Raw genomic sequence first — 17,303 nt, forward strand, 5'->3', positions numbered from 1 at the left:
TGGCCGGTGGCCATTTTTGGGTAGCCACTCTTGCAGTTCAATACAGGAGCCGGCGGCCATTTTTGAGGTGGCCTCTCTATGCTCCTGTATAGAACTACAAGAGCAAGAGAAGCCAGAAGAGGCGGAGTTGCTGCAGATGAAGGAGGCGGCGCAGGAAAGAGCTCCGGGCAGCAATGGGGATGCACTCATCGGCCTTTCAGCGCTGGGGCCCGCCCTCATTGCTGCGGAGAGCTCATTTACATACCGGTTAAAACTGGTATTTGTATGGAATGGCGTGGCGGAGACCACGTCTAAAGGTAGGAGACGAATAGCCTTTCTGAAGGCTATTCTGATGTGGTAATTAGAAAAAAAGGTAGTTTAATGGTAGAATCCCTTTAAGACGTCATATGGCTCTGGAACCAGAGAAATAAAAAAGTTATGGAGTTTGGAAGGTGGGGAGTCAAACACGAAAATCGGAAAATGCCCGTGGCAGGAAGGGGTTAAAAATACAAACAATGCCTTTTATGTGTTTTTGAGATAGCTGGCATGGCAGCATCTTGAGGTCAGTAAGATATGTTGTGGTTCAGTCTTGTTCTTTTTCTGATCCTGCAGCCTTTGGGGTTAAGATGAAATACTCCTTGGGTCGTCAGATGGATTCACAGAGGAAGAGTGAAAAGAAGAGTACCACTGATCTGATACTAAACCTGACTTTGGAGATTATATACCTGCTGACAGGAGAGGTGAGGGTGCTTCAGATGCCACAGTGACCACTGCAGAGCCTTCAGGGCATTTTCTATATAATCATTTATTTTCTGGATGATTATTTAGAATTATGGACCTGTGAGGAAATCAGGGAAACAGATGACATCCATGTTGGAATCTCACGTACCAAGCAGTTGGGACAAGAGCCAAAGCCCAATGAAGGAGCCTCCAGCTCACTTACTGCACAAGAGAAACAACGAGCAGGAAATCCTGGACCTGACCAGTAAGATCATTGAGCTTTTGACGGGAGAGGTGAGCGCTGCGGGGGTTTATACAATATTATATATGCAACTCATTGGCAATTTGCACCTTACATGTCACTTTACTGAATGATGTGCATCCTGGTAGTGGGACTTAATGGGAAGATTGGGTTCTCAGTAAAGATAGTAATGCCTCTTAATAAGTTAGGCACATCTCCTGCCTGCCATGTGCCAGAATCTCACATCTATACCAGCTAGTGGCTGGCGTAAATATGAGCTACTAGCCTCTGCCCGCGATTTCGTCTGCGTGTTGTTGGCGTCGATGATCTGCCCATATTCAGCAAATTTCTGCCGTCGATGGTTTGCCTGCTCCGGTGTTTCGGCAGCTCTTAACCACTTCCGGACCGCCCATAGATTTTATACGTCCAAGAAGTGGTTGCTTAGTTCTGACAGGACGTACCCGTACGTCCAGTCAGAACTCAGCAGATGCACTGAGATCATGCAGCTACTGAAGCTGGGAGCCGGCTGTAACTTCAGCCGGAGCTCCCAGAGAGATGACAGGGAAGGTTTATTCCCTTCCCTGCCATCTTGATCGCTGTGTATACAGCGCTCAACACTTCTTTCTAAGAATCCTCCAGCTGGTATGCCTACTTCTTGGAAAAAAGGCATGTGGGGTGCAAATTACAGCACAAGTCACAAATTTTGATGCATAAAATCTGCACCATTTTGTACACAATTTCTTGGCAAACATATTATAAATTTCTCCCCCTGTGTTTGGATAATGACTATATCTTTGTGTGTTGTCAGGTTCCTATAAGATGTCAGGATGTCTCTGTCCATTTCTCTATGGAGGAGTGGGAGTATTTAGAAGGACACAAGGACCTGTATGAGGACATCATGGTGGAGAATTACCAAAGCCTCACATCACAGGGTAAATGAGAGAGCTCTTGTCAGGATCACCTAGATGCATCCATGAGCTGATCATCCGATATACACAGTGACTGAATACATTGTGTATGTGTTTCCTTCAGATGGAATCAGCAAAAGAAATCCATCAGTGGGATGTCCCAGTCCTCTGCATTCCCAGGATTATCTAGAGATAAATCCCCAAGGCCCACAGAATCCTCAGGTAGATAGAATTTCACTTTTACCAAATCCCAAAGTGTAAGTTTACATTAAACCAAGTGTTTTTCACTTTTTAGTCACAATTTTAAAATGCAATAGCAACATGATTTACTCCCCATCTCCTTGACTTTCTGCATTTATGCGCTGAAGCTGGCAATGTCTATAAACGTTCAGTACCGTGGCGTAACTAGGAATGGTGGGGCCCTGTGGCGAACTTCTGACATGCCCCCCCAACCGACACCGAAGACCTCGACCGCCCCCCCCCCCCACGCATTCCTGCGTGTTCTATTATGCCCCATAGTGACCCCTTCACACAGTATTATCCCCCATAGTGGCCCCTGCACACAGGATTATCCCCCATAGTGGCCCCTGCACACAGTATTATGCCCCATAGTGGCCCCTGCACACTGTATTATGTCCCATAGTGGCCCCTGCACACAGGATTATCCCCCATTGTGGCCCCTGCACACAGTATTATGTCCCATAGTAACCCCTGCACACAGTATTATCCCCCATAGTGGCCCCTGCACACAGGATTATCCCCCATAGTGGCCCCCTGCACACAGGATTATGTCCCATAGTAACCCCTGCACACAGGATTATCCCCCATAGTGGCCCCTGCACACAGGATTATCCCCCATAGTGGCCCCTGCACACAGGATTATCCCCCATAGTGGCCCCTGCACACAGGATTATCCCCCATAGTGGCCCCTGAACACAGTATTATCCCCAATAGTGGCCACTGCACACAGTATTATGTCCTTCAGTGGCCCCTCCACACAGTATTATCCCCCATAGTGGCCCCTCCACACAGTATTATCCCCCATAGTGGCCCCTGCACACAGTATTATGCCCCATAGTGGCCCCAGTACACAGTATTATCCCCCATAGTGGCCCCTACACACAGTATTATCCCCCATAGTGGCCCCTGCACACAGTATTATCCCCCATAGTGGCCCCTGCACACAGTATTATGTCCCTTAGTGGCCCCTGCACACACTATTATGTCCCTCAGTGGCCCCTACACACAGTATTATCCCCCATAGTGGCCCCTGCACACAGTATTATGCCCCATAGTGGCCCCTGCACACAGTATTATGCCCCATAGTGGCCCCTGCACACAATATTATCCCCCATAGTGGCCCCTGCACACAGCATTATGCCCATAGTGGCTCCTGCACACAGCATTATCCCCCATAGTGGCCCCTGCACACAGGATTATCCCCCATAGTGGCCCCTGAACACAGTATTATGTCCCTCAGTGGCCCCTCCACACAGTATTATCCCCCATAGTGGCCCCTGCACACAGTATTATGCCCGATAGTGGCCCCTCCACACAGTATTATCCCCAATAGTGGCCACTGCACACAGTATTATGTCCCTCAGTGGCCCCTCCACACAGTATTATCCCCCATAGTGGCCCCTGCACACAGTATTATGCCCCATAGTGGCCCCAGTACACAGTATTATCCCCCATAGTGGCCCCTCCACACAGTATTATCCCCCATAGTGGCCCCTGCACACAGTATTATCCCCCATAGTGGCCCCAGCACACAGTATTATGTCCCTTAGTGGCCCCTGCACACACTATTATGTCCCTCAGTGGCCCCTCCACACAGTATTATCCCCCATAGTGGCCCCTGCACACAGTATTATCCCCCAAAGTGGCCCCTGTACACAGTATTATACCCCATAGTGGCCCCTGCACACAGTATTATAGCCCACAGTGGACACCCATAAACAATTATTATAATCTGGGGTCTTTTCAGACCCCAGAGTATAATAATCAGAGACCCGGGGGAATAAAAACATAAAAAACTACTGTTTCTTACCTGTCCCCGGCTCCTACGCTGTCTTCTCCGCTGCTGTCCTTCTTCAATGACGTTGGACGTCACATGACCCCGGACGCAGGCCGGGTTCATGTGACGTCAGTCAACTAGGAAGGAGGCCCGGCAGAATCGTGGAGAGGTAACAGTGTTTTTTTTTATGTTTCTTACCTCTCCCGGTCCGCCAATCATTGTACTTGGGGTCCGAAAAGACCTCTGAGTATAATGATAGTAGCGGCTGTCACCGGGCCCCTAATGTCCCGGGCCCTGTGGCAGCTGCCACTGCTGCTATGGCGGTAGTTACGCCACTGGTTCAGTACATGCGCAAATGTAGTAGATTCAGCTTTCTGTATATGTGCACGTGCTGACCCCATTCATCGATAATTCAGCTGTGGCAAGGTAAAGCAGAAAGCTAGGGACACAGTCACATGGGTAAATGGCTGCCAACTTGAGAGCTATGGAAAGGATCACTGCTAATATCTGCTGTTTAGAAAGTTAACTAAAGCATAAGATTAATAAGTTACACGATATTTAGGATGAAGACTTCATCAAGATTAAAATAGAAGAGACTGATGAAGAGGAAATGATAGATGATCAGAGGGAGGAGGTTTCTACAGATGTCAGTCCAGGTGAGTAATGGCCAAAACAGTGTTCGGGGTGCTGGGGAAAAGAGGGATCCAGCATTTTGTATTTCATCCTAGATATTCTTTTGGTGAGACAGAGGTGGCTGGCAGCAGCGTGTTCATGGGAGAAGTCATTTTCAGCGGATCAATGTCTTGTGTATTGTCAGCTTTACGTCCATCTTAACCCTATGCTAGGTAGGCAAAAATATATCCCAGACAGTCACGTGCATACAAATATTAGGAACATGTAAGCCAAAAATGGAATAGGGAATCACAAATTATTTGTATTCTTATTTTTTCAGTGCAGAGGTTTTCCTGGGTTTCTGCATTATATAAATAAGTGTAGGAAAGTGTAAAAAGTATAGGAGTGCCACGCAAAAAAATGTGCACAATATGTAGTCTATTGCAAGCCCCCTCCTAATCCTCGGCACGTGGAACAGAAAGCAGCAACGGACACCAGAGGACAGGATGTGTCTTAGGTTTTTTTTTCTTCGGTTTCCCCATTCAATGGCCACCTCCCTGGGTCCCCTTCAAGACCCAATCACGGAAGTTTAGGGAGCCCAATACTGTACATGCTCCTCAATTCTCAACCCAGTGTCTACCAAGGAGTTGGCATTGTATTAGACCCAACCGCAGAAGAAGATGCTGGGGAAGGGGGGGAGGGGCTTGGTTGCAGGGTAGGAGACAAGCTATATGGCCACACGACTCTTTCCCTTGGACCTCGCAGGGGTCCTAGAAAAGGCTTCTGCATCCCTTCATCCTGTGAAACATACATAACACACTGTAAAAAACATAAAATAAATAAGTGAAAGTGTGCTGTGATGACAGCCCGGCCTTCCTGCCATATCTATAAAATATATACCCCAGGAGGGTCACTTCTGCACCTCAGAGGCATTTCTGCACCTCAGCTTTCAAACTACTTTGCCCATGATTTTGATCTAGGGGCCACTCTTCACCTACTGCCCAGTGCCTTTAATTCCAGGGCATACACTGGTTGCTTACAGTCTTGCACCATGTAGTTTGCCGCTCCACTCCATAGGGTTTTCACAGTGGTCCAAACCTCAGTTAATGGAAAGGATTACTAACCACTGATAACAAGATCCTTCTCTTGTTTTGCTGTTACTGCATATTTTATACATTAAACCATGATATGACTATTGCTTCCATGAGGTGATATTTCCAGCCCACCAGTTGAAAAGTACTGGCTCTCCTTGCAGACATTGCTTCCTGGAACATGAAAATTAGCTCTCCTTCAGAATGAAGGCAATGTCTCTCGAGTACAGGGCTCGGCAGCCCCTGGCACATGTGGCGTATCTTGCTGGCACAGCAGCCAAGCACAGGACCTGCATATATTAAGAGAGGAGGGAGCGTCCTTTAGGGCTCTTTTACAGCAATAATATAGGATGCTCCCTCTTCTCTTGCTAGAGAGGAAAGCCCAGGAGGCTGAGCGTACACTGTGCAGCAGGATGACCTTTGCCTGCTATAGTGAGGAGCTCCTGCAAAGAAGAGGAGGAGAGGAGAGCTCTGTACAGTAAGGGTTAGTTCACACGGGGGTTGTGACCGTGTATTTAGGTCCTGATTTTGACACGGGAAGCCGACAGTCACGGCTTCCCGCTCCGGAGTAGGCCCAAATGAATGGGCCTAGTCCGGAGGGTGCTGCCGCGAGGTGGACGCCGCAGCTGAATCAGCCGTGGAATCTGCCTGTAAAAAGGGCAGCTCGCCGCTTTTTTCCACTAGCAGCAACAAACCGCTAGTGGAAAAAAGAATGCTAGCGGTCTGCATAGATCTCTATTGTGGGGGCGGATTTTGAGGAGGATTCAGTGCCAAAATCCGCCCCCTGTTGCCCCGTGTGAACGAGCTCTGAAGTGAAAGTAAAAACACCAGGTACATACTAGGTTTCTATTCCTAGTAGTGTCAGGCATTTGGGGTTATTAATTTAGTGTTAGTGACTCCATGTGCCTCACCTTAATAGCAGTTAACCCCATCAAGTCCCTCACATTAACCCCTGGGTACCTCATATAAGGGTTACTAATATGTGAGATATATGGAGGTACTAATAAAGTACCTTAATAATGATGATACTTGATTGTTACCTCCATATGTCTCACATATCAGTAACCCTTATGTGAGGCACACAGGGGTTAATGTGAAGGACATGATGGGGTTAATTGCTATTAATTTAGTTACGGGGTGTTCACACTACCGCCGCTATCCGCCCCTGGGTTTCTGTCCTAAACCCTGGGGAAACTGAGTTGGTTTTTAAAAGTAACCGCCACTTTCCGTATGCAGCCTGCCCGCCTGGAAACCATTTTTTTGCATGGACACAAAGTCCTGCATGTACGATGTTGTGTCCATGCAAAAAAAAAAAAAATGGTTTCCAGGTGGAGAAGCCACATACGGACACCAGGGTATAGGATGGAAACCCCAGGGTGGACAGCGGCGGTAGTGTGAACGCAACCTTACAAAACTGTAATGCACATGACCAGACTTTTTATCCGCAATTGCGGATAAAAATATGGACTATTATATTTCAGTAAGCCCGTACACATAGATGCCGTCGTTTTTGCGGTTCTGTGTCCGGGCCAAATTGAAGAGCTGCAAATTATGGAGCAGGTTGTATATCTGTCCTATACCTGTCCTATATGGGACTGCATTTACGGCCCTGTCAATTAATTCTTAATGTATAGATCAGTGAAAACCACATCGGTGCCATTTGTGTGCAGGAGGCCTAAGGCTGAAGCCCCGCATTGCGGAAACACAGCGTTTTTGTTGCAGATTTTGCAGCAGTTTTTTGAGCCAAAGCCAAGGGTACCAAGTAGCCAAGGCTACTAAAAGAAAGGGAAATGCCTAGGAAGCTTCTTATATGTCTCCCTTCTGCTCAATCCACTGCTGGCTTTGGCTCAGAAAAACACAGCAATATCTGTAACAAAAAAAAAAAGCTGCATTTCCATAACTTGGGGCCTCAGACTTAGGGTGTTTCTTTTCAGGTTGTGACACTGTGCACCCAGATGCGGCTTTAGCCAAATTCAGTCCCCGGGTGCTAGTACAGTCACTTTGGTGTAAGTGTGACACCCATTAATTCCTGGCTGTGGTTTTGCTGTTGCCGCATCGCCAGGAATTAAATGTGGCTGAAATTAATCTGCGTTTCACTTACAGAAAAGTGAAAGTACCAATGGCTGGGGGATGTAGCATCCAGGTATATCATGTGTCACCGCTGTACAGGTGTTACCTCACCCTGCTCCCAGTCACATACATTTACCACTCATTTCCAGTTACACATGTACTTACATTGCTTTTAATGGAAAAGTACAGGTGTATCAAGGCAAATAGCGGTAAACATATGTGGCTGGGAGCGCAGTATGGCAGCACCCCTATGTTATTGTTTGTGCTATATGACTATAGTGTAGGGGTCGTCAGCTGTACAATTATTGACGGCAGTCCGAGGACCTCATCTTTGATTTTTTTTAATTTAACTCGGCACGCTGAACAAAAAAGGTAGCCTACCCCTGTTCTAGTGTTACCTACAATATAAGCATCTACCCTATAGGTTCATGTCTGGCCCATCAGGGCTCATGCATACAGCTGTGATCAGTGATCCAGTAAATGGGGCATAGTATATGAGTATATGAACACTAAGTTCTTATTCACAAGGGTCAGTGTTTTCCATCAGTGATTGTCAGCCAAAACCAGGATTGGAGACAACGCAGAGCTAAGGTATAATGAAAACATTTGCACTTGTTCTGTGTTCTTACACTGCTCCTGGTTTATCCTTAGCCAGTGGCTCAGGATTAGGGCCTTTGTCCAGCCACCTCGAATGCAAAAAATAACACAGAGGCCAGTAGGAAATCAGGAATCATCAGGACAATAGTGGCAAGGTATAGGTCTACGGGTGCTGACTGTCGTGTGAAAAAACATGGTCAAGAATCAGCACAGTCGTATGAGTATAACCTAATGCTACATAGCTGCAGAATTAGGAGACAGTTGACTGTAAATAACATATGATTTTATTTCCAGCAGATGGACACATGACCAGTACCTTAGACCATCAACTCAGTCCTTTTCCAGAAGTTGAATATGTGAATATCCTTCCAGCAATTCATGGTCTAGATCACTCATATGAAACTATTATACATAGAGGATATACCGCTCCTGCAGCTGACACGGTTACACAAAGTTCTACTCACATTGACAATACCGTATACACAGGTTTAGACTCTCATAATGACTTTATACTAGGAAGACATGACCATATATGCCTAGAATGTGGTCGATGTTTTGGACAGCGATCTAACCTTGTGAATCATCTAAAGACACACACGGGGGAGAAGCCATTTCTTTGTTCTCAATGTGGAAAAGGATTTGCAAAGAAGTCAAACCTTCTAGAACATCAGCGCGTTCACACGGGGGAGAAACCATTTGTATGTCCTCATTGTGGGAAGAGTTTTGCCCAGAAGTCCAACCTTCTCGGACATCTTCGAGTTCACACAGGGGAGAAGCCATTTCCATGTTCTGAATGTGGGAAATGTTTCAAGAATAAATCTCATCTGGTCGAACATCGGAGAACCCACACAGGGGAGAAGCCATATCCTTGTTCTGAATGCGGGAAAGGCTTCACAAACAAGTCCAGGCTTCTCGAACATCTCAGAATCCACACAGGCGAGAAGCCCTTCTCATGTTCACAATGTGGGAAACGTTTTACTAAGAAATCAAATCTGGTAATACATCAGAGGAGTCGCAATCATACATGATAACAGCCCTCGACTTTTATGTTTGTATCCTTGGAATAAATGGAAAGGATGAATAAAATATTTTGGGGGGAACTTTTTTCTGAATATGTAGAATTGATATTTCCGAATTGGAGAGACTAGCCAATATTCATGATGTCCTATGTAGTATCAGGTGTTAGAAGGTCTGGACATTGGGCTAAATAATCTGCTGGTAGTGAGTATCCATTGATGATAAAAGCATGGCAGTCAGCCCTCATTTGAGTTTAGTGGACACTGCAGTGTTAGGCTGCATTCACACGGAGTAAACGCTGGCGTTTTTTGTGTGTTTTTTGCACATAGCGCCGCGTTTACGCCGCGTAGCGCCGCGTTAACGCCGCGTATACGCCGCGTTAACGCCGGGCAACGCCACCGCTAAATAGCGCGGCGTTAACGCGACGCTACGCGGCGTAAACGCGGCGCTATGTGCAAAAAACACACAAAAAACGCCAGCGTTTACTCCGTGTGAATGCAGCCTTAGACTGGAGGAGCTGTCTGCTAGGCCCTCCAGACCTTCCAAGCAGCGGAAATGATGACCTTCTCTCCTTGTTCGAGAATAACTGATTGAATTTTATTTTAACTTTTTATTTTGTTTCCTTCAGTCACAAACACTGGCCCAGATTTACTAATTTCGTACAGACAAGTGAACTGTTTGGTAAAACACTATGAAGTGCCTCAGTAGATATAGAGATTTCATTTACCATAAGAGATGTATTTAATATGAAGGCTAGAAATCTGTAATAATGTAGATCAAACATGCAAAGTAAATGTCTATTACATTACACAAGTTGTAGAGCACATTTACCATGCGTCCACATTGAATGTTCTTGCAGTAAATTTAATGTTATCTTTTCATTTACATAGAGCGATAACAGACACTGCCAGGTCCTTTAACATCTATTTGCAGACCGGATAATAAAAGGAGAGAACAGCTCTGTGAGAAAGCACGATATGGAGAACTCAGCCACCCTTCCCCCCACAGAGCAGTGAGTCACGTCGTTTAACAGAATCGTCAAATTGATTACTGCCTTTTATGCCCCTCCCCTTCAGTATGGTGTCTTCTCACAAGCAGAGTGAATACCATAACTACCGGGTCTCTGCTGTATTACACAGTAGAGATCTGGCCATAATGCCCGCATTCTAACATTGCAGTCATAGTAATACAACTATTGAGGCCTAGCAGGCTTCAGTAGTTATGCAAGTATGCATAGACTGCAATACTATTGTAGTGAAGACAGGTGCAGTCATATTCCCATTAACTGAACTGGAATGCAGCTCTTCTCTAGTGTTCCCATTGAAATGAGTGTGTGTGTGTGTGTGTGTGTGTGTGGGGGGGGGGGGTTTGTATTTACCACAACTATTTTCACAACAGGGATATTATACTCCTATTCTCAGCAGTCAGATCCCCACTAATGAGCAATTTACTAGGGGGCACAGCACCATGGCTATAGACCTAGGAGAATGAAAATATTTTTAAATATAGATTGTGAGCCCCATATAGGACTCACAATGTACTTGTACCTGAAATTCTGGGGAATGATGCTCGGTACGCTCCTGGTCAAGTTTTTTTTTTTCCTCCCGGAGTCTGAGATTTGGGCCCCCCATTCCAGTGTTTCCTGCCTTCCAAGGTTCCCTTTGTGCTGTTTGCAATTCTGTCTGCGAGCCCTGGGCTCGATAGTTTTGTCCTTCGAGGCCCTCCCTTTGGCTTAGTTCCTCCTAAGTCCTTGCAATGGTGTTTCTGGGCCACTGGGACTGATCTGTGTCCAGTTTGTCTGCCTGTTTCTCCTGTCTTCCCAGGTTCGGCTGGAGCCTCTTGGCTCACCTCTCCGGGACCCTCTCTCAGCAGAGTTTCTCTTACCCTCCTTTCGCAGGTTGCCCCCCTGTCGCCAGTCTTCTGGCTGGGGAGCAGTCTTCAGTGCCTTGACAGTTCATGGCCTGTGGTCTAAAGCGAAGTCCTTCTCCATATCTACCTCTGGACATGGGGGCCATCTTCTCAACCCTGTCTATTTGGATTTCTCTCCTAGGGCATCCGGTCAGAGTCCAGTCCGGCCACCCCACTGCGGTTGCTTACTTGAACCTTCTGGGGTGTTTCCTGGCACTGTGCGGTGTTTCTAGAAGCCTCCCACTCTCCCAATGGGCAGAGCTTCTCACGTCCTTGCCCGGGTATACTTCCCGGGTGCGTGGTCGCGTCATCTGTAGGTGGTCCTCCAGCTTGCTCCCATTGGGGCATGTTGACCTCTTCATCTCCCTCCTGAGTCCCAGTTTTCCCTGCCTCGTGGCTAGGTCCCTGGGCCCTCGGCCCATTGCTGCTCTTGTGATTCCATGATCAGACTTCCTTCTGTACCTCTTTTCTCCTCATCTTCGGGTTTCAAGAGCGCAAGTCCAAGGGGGTTCCAACCATCCTGGTGCCTCTGGATTGACCCTGCTAGGCCTGGTATGCGAATCTCATATTGCTGCTGGCGGGCGCTCCTTGGCTCTTACTCTGCAGTTGCCCTTCTCTTTCAAGAATGCCTTGCCTCAACTGCATTTAACGCGTGGCTGATGAAGCAGGGGTTGTGAAATGTCTTTAGAATTTGATGTCCAGATGATCTATTAGGCCTGTAAACCACGGTAAGCCAGGTTCTTCCCTTGTTCATGGAAGTCTTAGGCCCACTCCTGTGAGAGTGCTGTTTTGTCTTCTGCTCTCTTTTTCTTTTCCCAGGTTCCTGTTTGTTTTTGTTTTTTTTCCAGTCTGGCCTGGACCTCGGTCTTGGTCTCTCCGTCTCTTGTGCAAACGGTTTCCGTCTTTTGTCCAGTTTCTCGGGCAGAAGACGCAATCGTAAAAGCGAAGACCGGAGCGCAGGTGTGAACCTGCCCTGAGGAGGATATAGCCCAGAGGCGGAGCCGACAGTTTTTGATTCTCCTAGTGGCCAGATCTATACCAATGGTGCGGTGTCCCCCAGTCAATATATCGAGAAAAGTATTTTATGGTGAGTACAAAAAAATCCCATTTATCGTGTCATAACCATAACCCCCATTAAAATATATCTAAAGTTTCAAATGACCTGTTTCTATAAAATAAGCATATTACGCATCTCGCATTCAGAATGCCCAAACTATATATATATAATTCATCGCATACAATAAAGGCCATAGCAGTAAAAAAAAATAATTGAATCTCCATTCTTTCACTGTTTTAATAGAGAAATAGTCAGGATGGCACAGCCGAGTCTTTATATAGTGTAGCTGCTGGTAGGCAGGAGGTAAATAGACAGGAATATAACCTCGTATAGATAAAGCCGTAGGGGTGCTCAACATCCAATAAGAGACATTCGAAAAATAATAGCAAAAAGAAAAAATAGGAAGGGCACTCACCCATAAAGAGGCTTATCTTTCTTTAAAAGGACTTCCTTTATTAGGGTATCACATCTTTAACCCCTTAGCGACCCTTGACGTAACTGTACGTCATGGGTCGCATGGGGATGTATGGAGCGAGCTCACACGCTGAGCTCGCTCCATACACGGCAGATGCCGGCTGTATCATACAGCCAGGACCTGCCACTAACAGCAGCGGTTGGTGCCCGAGCCGATCGCTGCTGTTAACCCTTTACACACTGCGGTCAAACGTGACCGCAGTGTGTAAACGGCGCCGGCGGCATGGGCGCCGCCATGTTTTGCCGATCGCCGCCCTCCTGAACGTCACATGAGGGCGGTGATCGGTTGCTATGACAGCCGGAAGCCTATTGAAGGCTTCCAGGCTTGTCTCTGCACTAGATCTATTAGACGATGCCAGAGGCATCGTCTAATAGAAGTGCTGGGATTCTGCTATTCACTGCAGTACTGTAGTATTGCAGTGAATAGTATGAGCGATCAGACTCCCTAGGTTTCAAGGTACCTAAGGGGTCTGATCATAAATGTAACAGAAGAAAAAAAAAGTTTTTAAAAGTATTAAAAAAATAAAAAAAATATAAAAGTTCAAATCACCCCCCTTTCCCTAGATTAGCTATAAAAGTAATTAAAGAACATTAAACATAAACATATTAGGTATCCCCGCGCTCCAAAATGCCCGAACTATTAGAATATTAAAACATTTATCCCGTACTGCGAACGGCGTAGCGGCAAAAAAAATAAAAACAGCCAAAAAGTGTTTTTTTCAACACTTTGCCTCCTATAAAAAATTGAATAAAAAGTGATCAAACCATCGGATCTTTCCCCAAATGGTATCAATAGAAACGACATCTTGTCCCGCATAAAAAGACACCACAACCAGCTCCATACATGGAAATATGAAAAAGTTACAGGTGTTAGAACATGATGACACAAATTTTTTTTCTATTTTGCAAAGTTTATCATTTTTTTAAAAGTATCAAAACATTTCAAATACTATATAAATTTGGTATCACCGCGTTTGTACTGACACGTAGAACACAGGTAACATGTCATTTGTACCAAACAGTGAACGCTGTAAAAATTAAACCCATAAGAAAATGGCGCAAATGCATTTTTTCTCCAATTGCACCTCATTCTGAATTTTTTTCCAGCTTCCCAGTACATTGCACAGCATATTGAATGGTGCCATTACAAAGTACAATTTGTCCCGCAAACAATAAGCCATCATGTGACTCTGTGAACTGAAAAATGAAAAAGTTATGGCTCTTGAAATGTGAGGAGGGAAAAACGAAAATGCGAAACCAAAAAATGGCCGGGTCCTTAAGGGGTTAAAAACAAAATTCTTCTTAGGGAAGTACAGCATCAATGGCATGAAAGGCAACAGTCGTTTCGCGCTTCTACATGCGCTTTTTCAAGTCTCAGAATGTAATCAGGATTGCATTCTGAGGCTTGAAAAAGCGCATGTAGAAGCGTGAAACGACTGTTGCCTTTCATGCCATTGATGCTGTACTTCCCTAAGAAGAATTTTGTTTTTAAAGATGTGATACCCTAATAAAGGAAGTCCTTTTAAAGAAAGATAAGCCTCTTTATGGGTGAGTGCCCTTCCTATTTTTTCTTTTTGCTATTATCTTTCACTGTTTTGCCTATCTCTCCCCCCCCCCACCATAATATTTGGTAGAGCCCCTTTAAAGGGTATCTAACGGTATATGTAATTTTGATATTCTATTGGCTTTCGATTATGTAGACCAGACCCCCAAACACCTGCTGCTCCCCCCTCCCCCCGTCTCACTTGTGGTACTTTAGTAGCTGCTCCCATTCATGTCTATGATACACAGGCTGCTGTACTCACTATGGTTGCTATGGAGTAAGCAGTCAGACGCCCCCCACCTATAGGTAGTATGTCAGTTACCGCTTTACCGAGCCATAGGCAGACGGTACAAGAACTGCAGCTACACATTACACACACAGCTCTACTACATGAAACCTGCGCTACAGCGGTGCTGAGGAGATCGCACATCACGTGACTACACACCGACCTGACTATAACTATAAACCCAAGCTGACTCCGCCCATGACTGGTCACATGACCGTAACATCAACACAGGTCTTATACTGCCTGATCAGGTGACTGTGACGTCATCAGAGGTCCTGCAGTACCTAGGATAGAGCACCTGCAGACAAGTTGGTGACCAGGGTATGTGACTTGTATTTCTTGTGATTGTGTGTGTGTGTGTGTGTGTATTATATACAGTGACTGTTAGAGGATGTGTCTGTATGACAGTCACATGTGTGTCAGTCTCTGACAGATCTGTAACTATGTCCAGTAGCCAAATCCTCTCAGTAACAGCAATGGCTTTATTTAGGACAGTACAATTCTTCAGTTTGACTGATAAGCCTCAGCTATACGTAGTGCCCTCAGCCATGTCCTGCACAATAGACGTGCGTGTGTGACCCGCCAGTGGACAGGGACGGTTTTAGACAAAATGGGGCCCCGGGGCCCAAAATCCTGACATACCAAAAACACCGTCATAGTCCTTTCAGAAGTCAGAGCTGCACGGCCAGCGGAAGTGATATAGTCTGAGAAGGTTAGGGGAAAAATATTGCAAAGGTATATAGTTCTGTAACCACCATGTGCACCGCTATGTGTATAATGCTATACTGGGGAGAATTATTACCGCTATACAGACAATACACATCATATATAGACTAGTAATACCTGTATACTAGGCCCAGGTAGCACACTACTAGCTCCACATTGTGACTATCTCCATGAGGTCGTCTGGCTCTGCACAGACTTCTAACAAACACCAGATCAAGTAAAGGTTTTTCCAGCGTTTTTTTTTTTATATATATATATATATATATATATATATATACTGATAATCTCTCCTCAGGACGGCTCATCAGGATGTAATCTGTCAGGGTTCAACACCCGAACCCCACACAGATCAGCTGTACTAGCAGCTTGTGAGTGCCAGACGCTGCTAATGGACAGGATGCCACACCACTACTATTCAAGCCATAGGAAAAGCACTGCAATTACCCAGAATCACCACTATACAGAGAAGGGCGCTGCTCTGCCACTCCTATTACTTGAAAAGTAACGGTGTTGCATCCTGTCCATCACCAGCTATCAGCACATGGAGGCTGCTAGAACAATTGGACCCCACAGATCACATAGTATTGTCTTATCCTGTGCATAGGTCATTAGTATCAAAAATCAGTTTGCGTCTGAAAACCCCTATAACCCCTTCATGCGTTCTCACGTACATGGAAGAATGTGGTTACTTACCGCATCCCCACATGCATGCACGTGATGGTGATCACACAGGCTCAGAAGCAGAGCCCGTACGTTCACCATAGGAGACCGGCTGTATCTGACAGCCAGGCTTCTGCTGCAACAGTGGGGACTGTGATAACACCAAACCACGCTGTTTAAACCTTAAGATACCATGATCAATAAAGACCGTGGCATCTTAGGGGTTTTTCAGAGACTCTGAATGTCACGGGCGGGATCAGGACAGGGTGTTATCTGTGTCTGACAGCTAAAACCCTGCTCCTTAACTCCCCTATTGGAGTTAAGCTCCAATGAGGGGTTTTAACACTGCCGCTGACTCCTCCCCGACTCTCGCGGCGAGATTGTGGGGTGCCAGCATCTATAATTTGTAGCCTGGGGTCTGGCCAGTGACCCCAGGCTGCTAGAAGCCCCAAATACCTGGTTTATCCTGCTTGCGATGGCAGGCTGGCTCTGGTGTCCTTATAGGACAAATAAAAAATGTAAAAAAAAAAAAAAGTTTTAAAAAAATTCATATAGTTATAATGCAACCAAAATTCCCATTTCATATATATACGGAAAAAAACGATGGAAATAAATGTTTTTACACTTTTTGCCTTACAAAAAATGCTATAAAAAGTGATCAGAAAGTCATACATACACCCAAATCAGTACCAATGAGAAGCAGAGGTTGTCCCGCAAAACATAAGACTTCAACCAACTCTGTAAACCGAAAAATAAAAACGTTACACATCTCAGAAGATTGCAATGCAAAAATAATGGATTTATGTCCCCAAATGGGTTTTTGTTCTGCATAAAAAAACAATATAAATGATAAATGAGGTCTCGCCGTAATCTTACCGACTCTCAGAATAAAGGTGAAAACAAAAGCAAAGACAGCACCGAGCTGTATAGGGTGAAGTATTGTAAAATATTGTGATGATACAACTAAGCAGCGATAACTCTCACTTGACTAAGTTGTGAGGGATTCACAACTACCAGACGTGCCTCAGAACCATATAGCAGGGGGTTCCTCCCTGGGTGATGTTGAGCCGCAGGATCCGTACCTCCAACAGTGTCAATCAAATACCAAAAGGACCAAAGAATATGGATCACTGCGCAACCAGCAACCCACAGAAGTTCATTGCACTTGAGAAAGGGCAATTAGAGGCCCGAAATGCATTGTTTACTCTGGACGTTAAATAAAGAAGATTTGATGATTTATCCATCGGGTGAAGTCAGTGATCCTTATACTTTTGGCATCAGAATAAAGGTCACATGTTACTTATAGTGTACGCTGCACGGCCAAAAAATTAAAAGGTAAAAAAAAAAAAGAAATTCTGGCATAGTTTTTCTTAGTCCACTAAGAAAGAGTTAATAAC

The 17,303-nt window shown here is 45.5% G+C and overlaps 1 protein-coding gene across 1 annotated transcript in view; it reads left to right on the top strand.

Moving 5' to 3' along the window:
* The window catches only part of LOC142183175 (uncharacterized), a 43,246-nt gene that overhangs the window by 14,019 nt on the left and 11,924 nt on the right, over window positions 1–17,303 (top strand). The window contains exons 2-9 of the mRNA XM_075258115.1: window positions 592–719; window positions 808–993; window positions 1,749–1,872; window positions 1,973–2,070; window positions 4,428–4,521; window positions 8,530–9,259; window positions 9,881–9,933; window positions 10,186–10,264. Of these exons, the coding sequence (XP_075114216.1) occupies window positions 606–719; window positions 808–993; window positions 1,749–1,872; window positions 1,973–2,070; window positions 4,428–4,521; window positions 8,530–9,259; window positions 9,881–9,933; window positions 10,186–10,264 (1,478 nt within the window). The 5' untranslated portion in view covers window positions 592–605. The remainder of the gene's footprint in view (window positions 1–591; window positions 720–807; window positions 994–1,748; window positions 1,873–1,972; window positions 2,071–4,427; window positions 4,522–8,529; window positions 9,260–9,880; window positions 9,934–10,185; window positions 10,265–17,303) is intronic.

The sequence above is a fragment of the Leptodactylus fuscus genome, chromosome 10, assembly GCF_031893055.1.
Source record: "Leptodactylus fuscus isolate aLepFus1 chromosome 10, aLepFus1.hap2, whole genome shotgun sequence".
Taxonomy (NCBI): Eukaryota; Metazoa; Chordata; class Amphibia; order Anura; family Leptodactylidae; genus Leptodactylus; species Leptodactylus fuscus.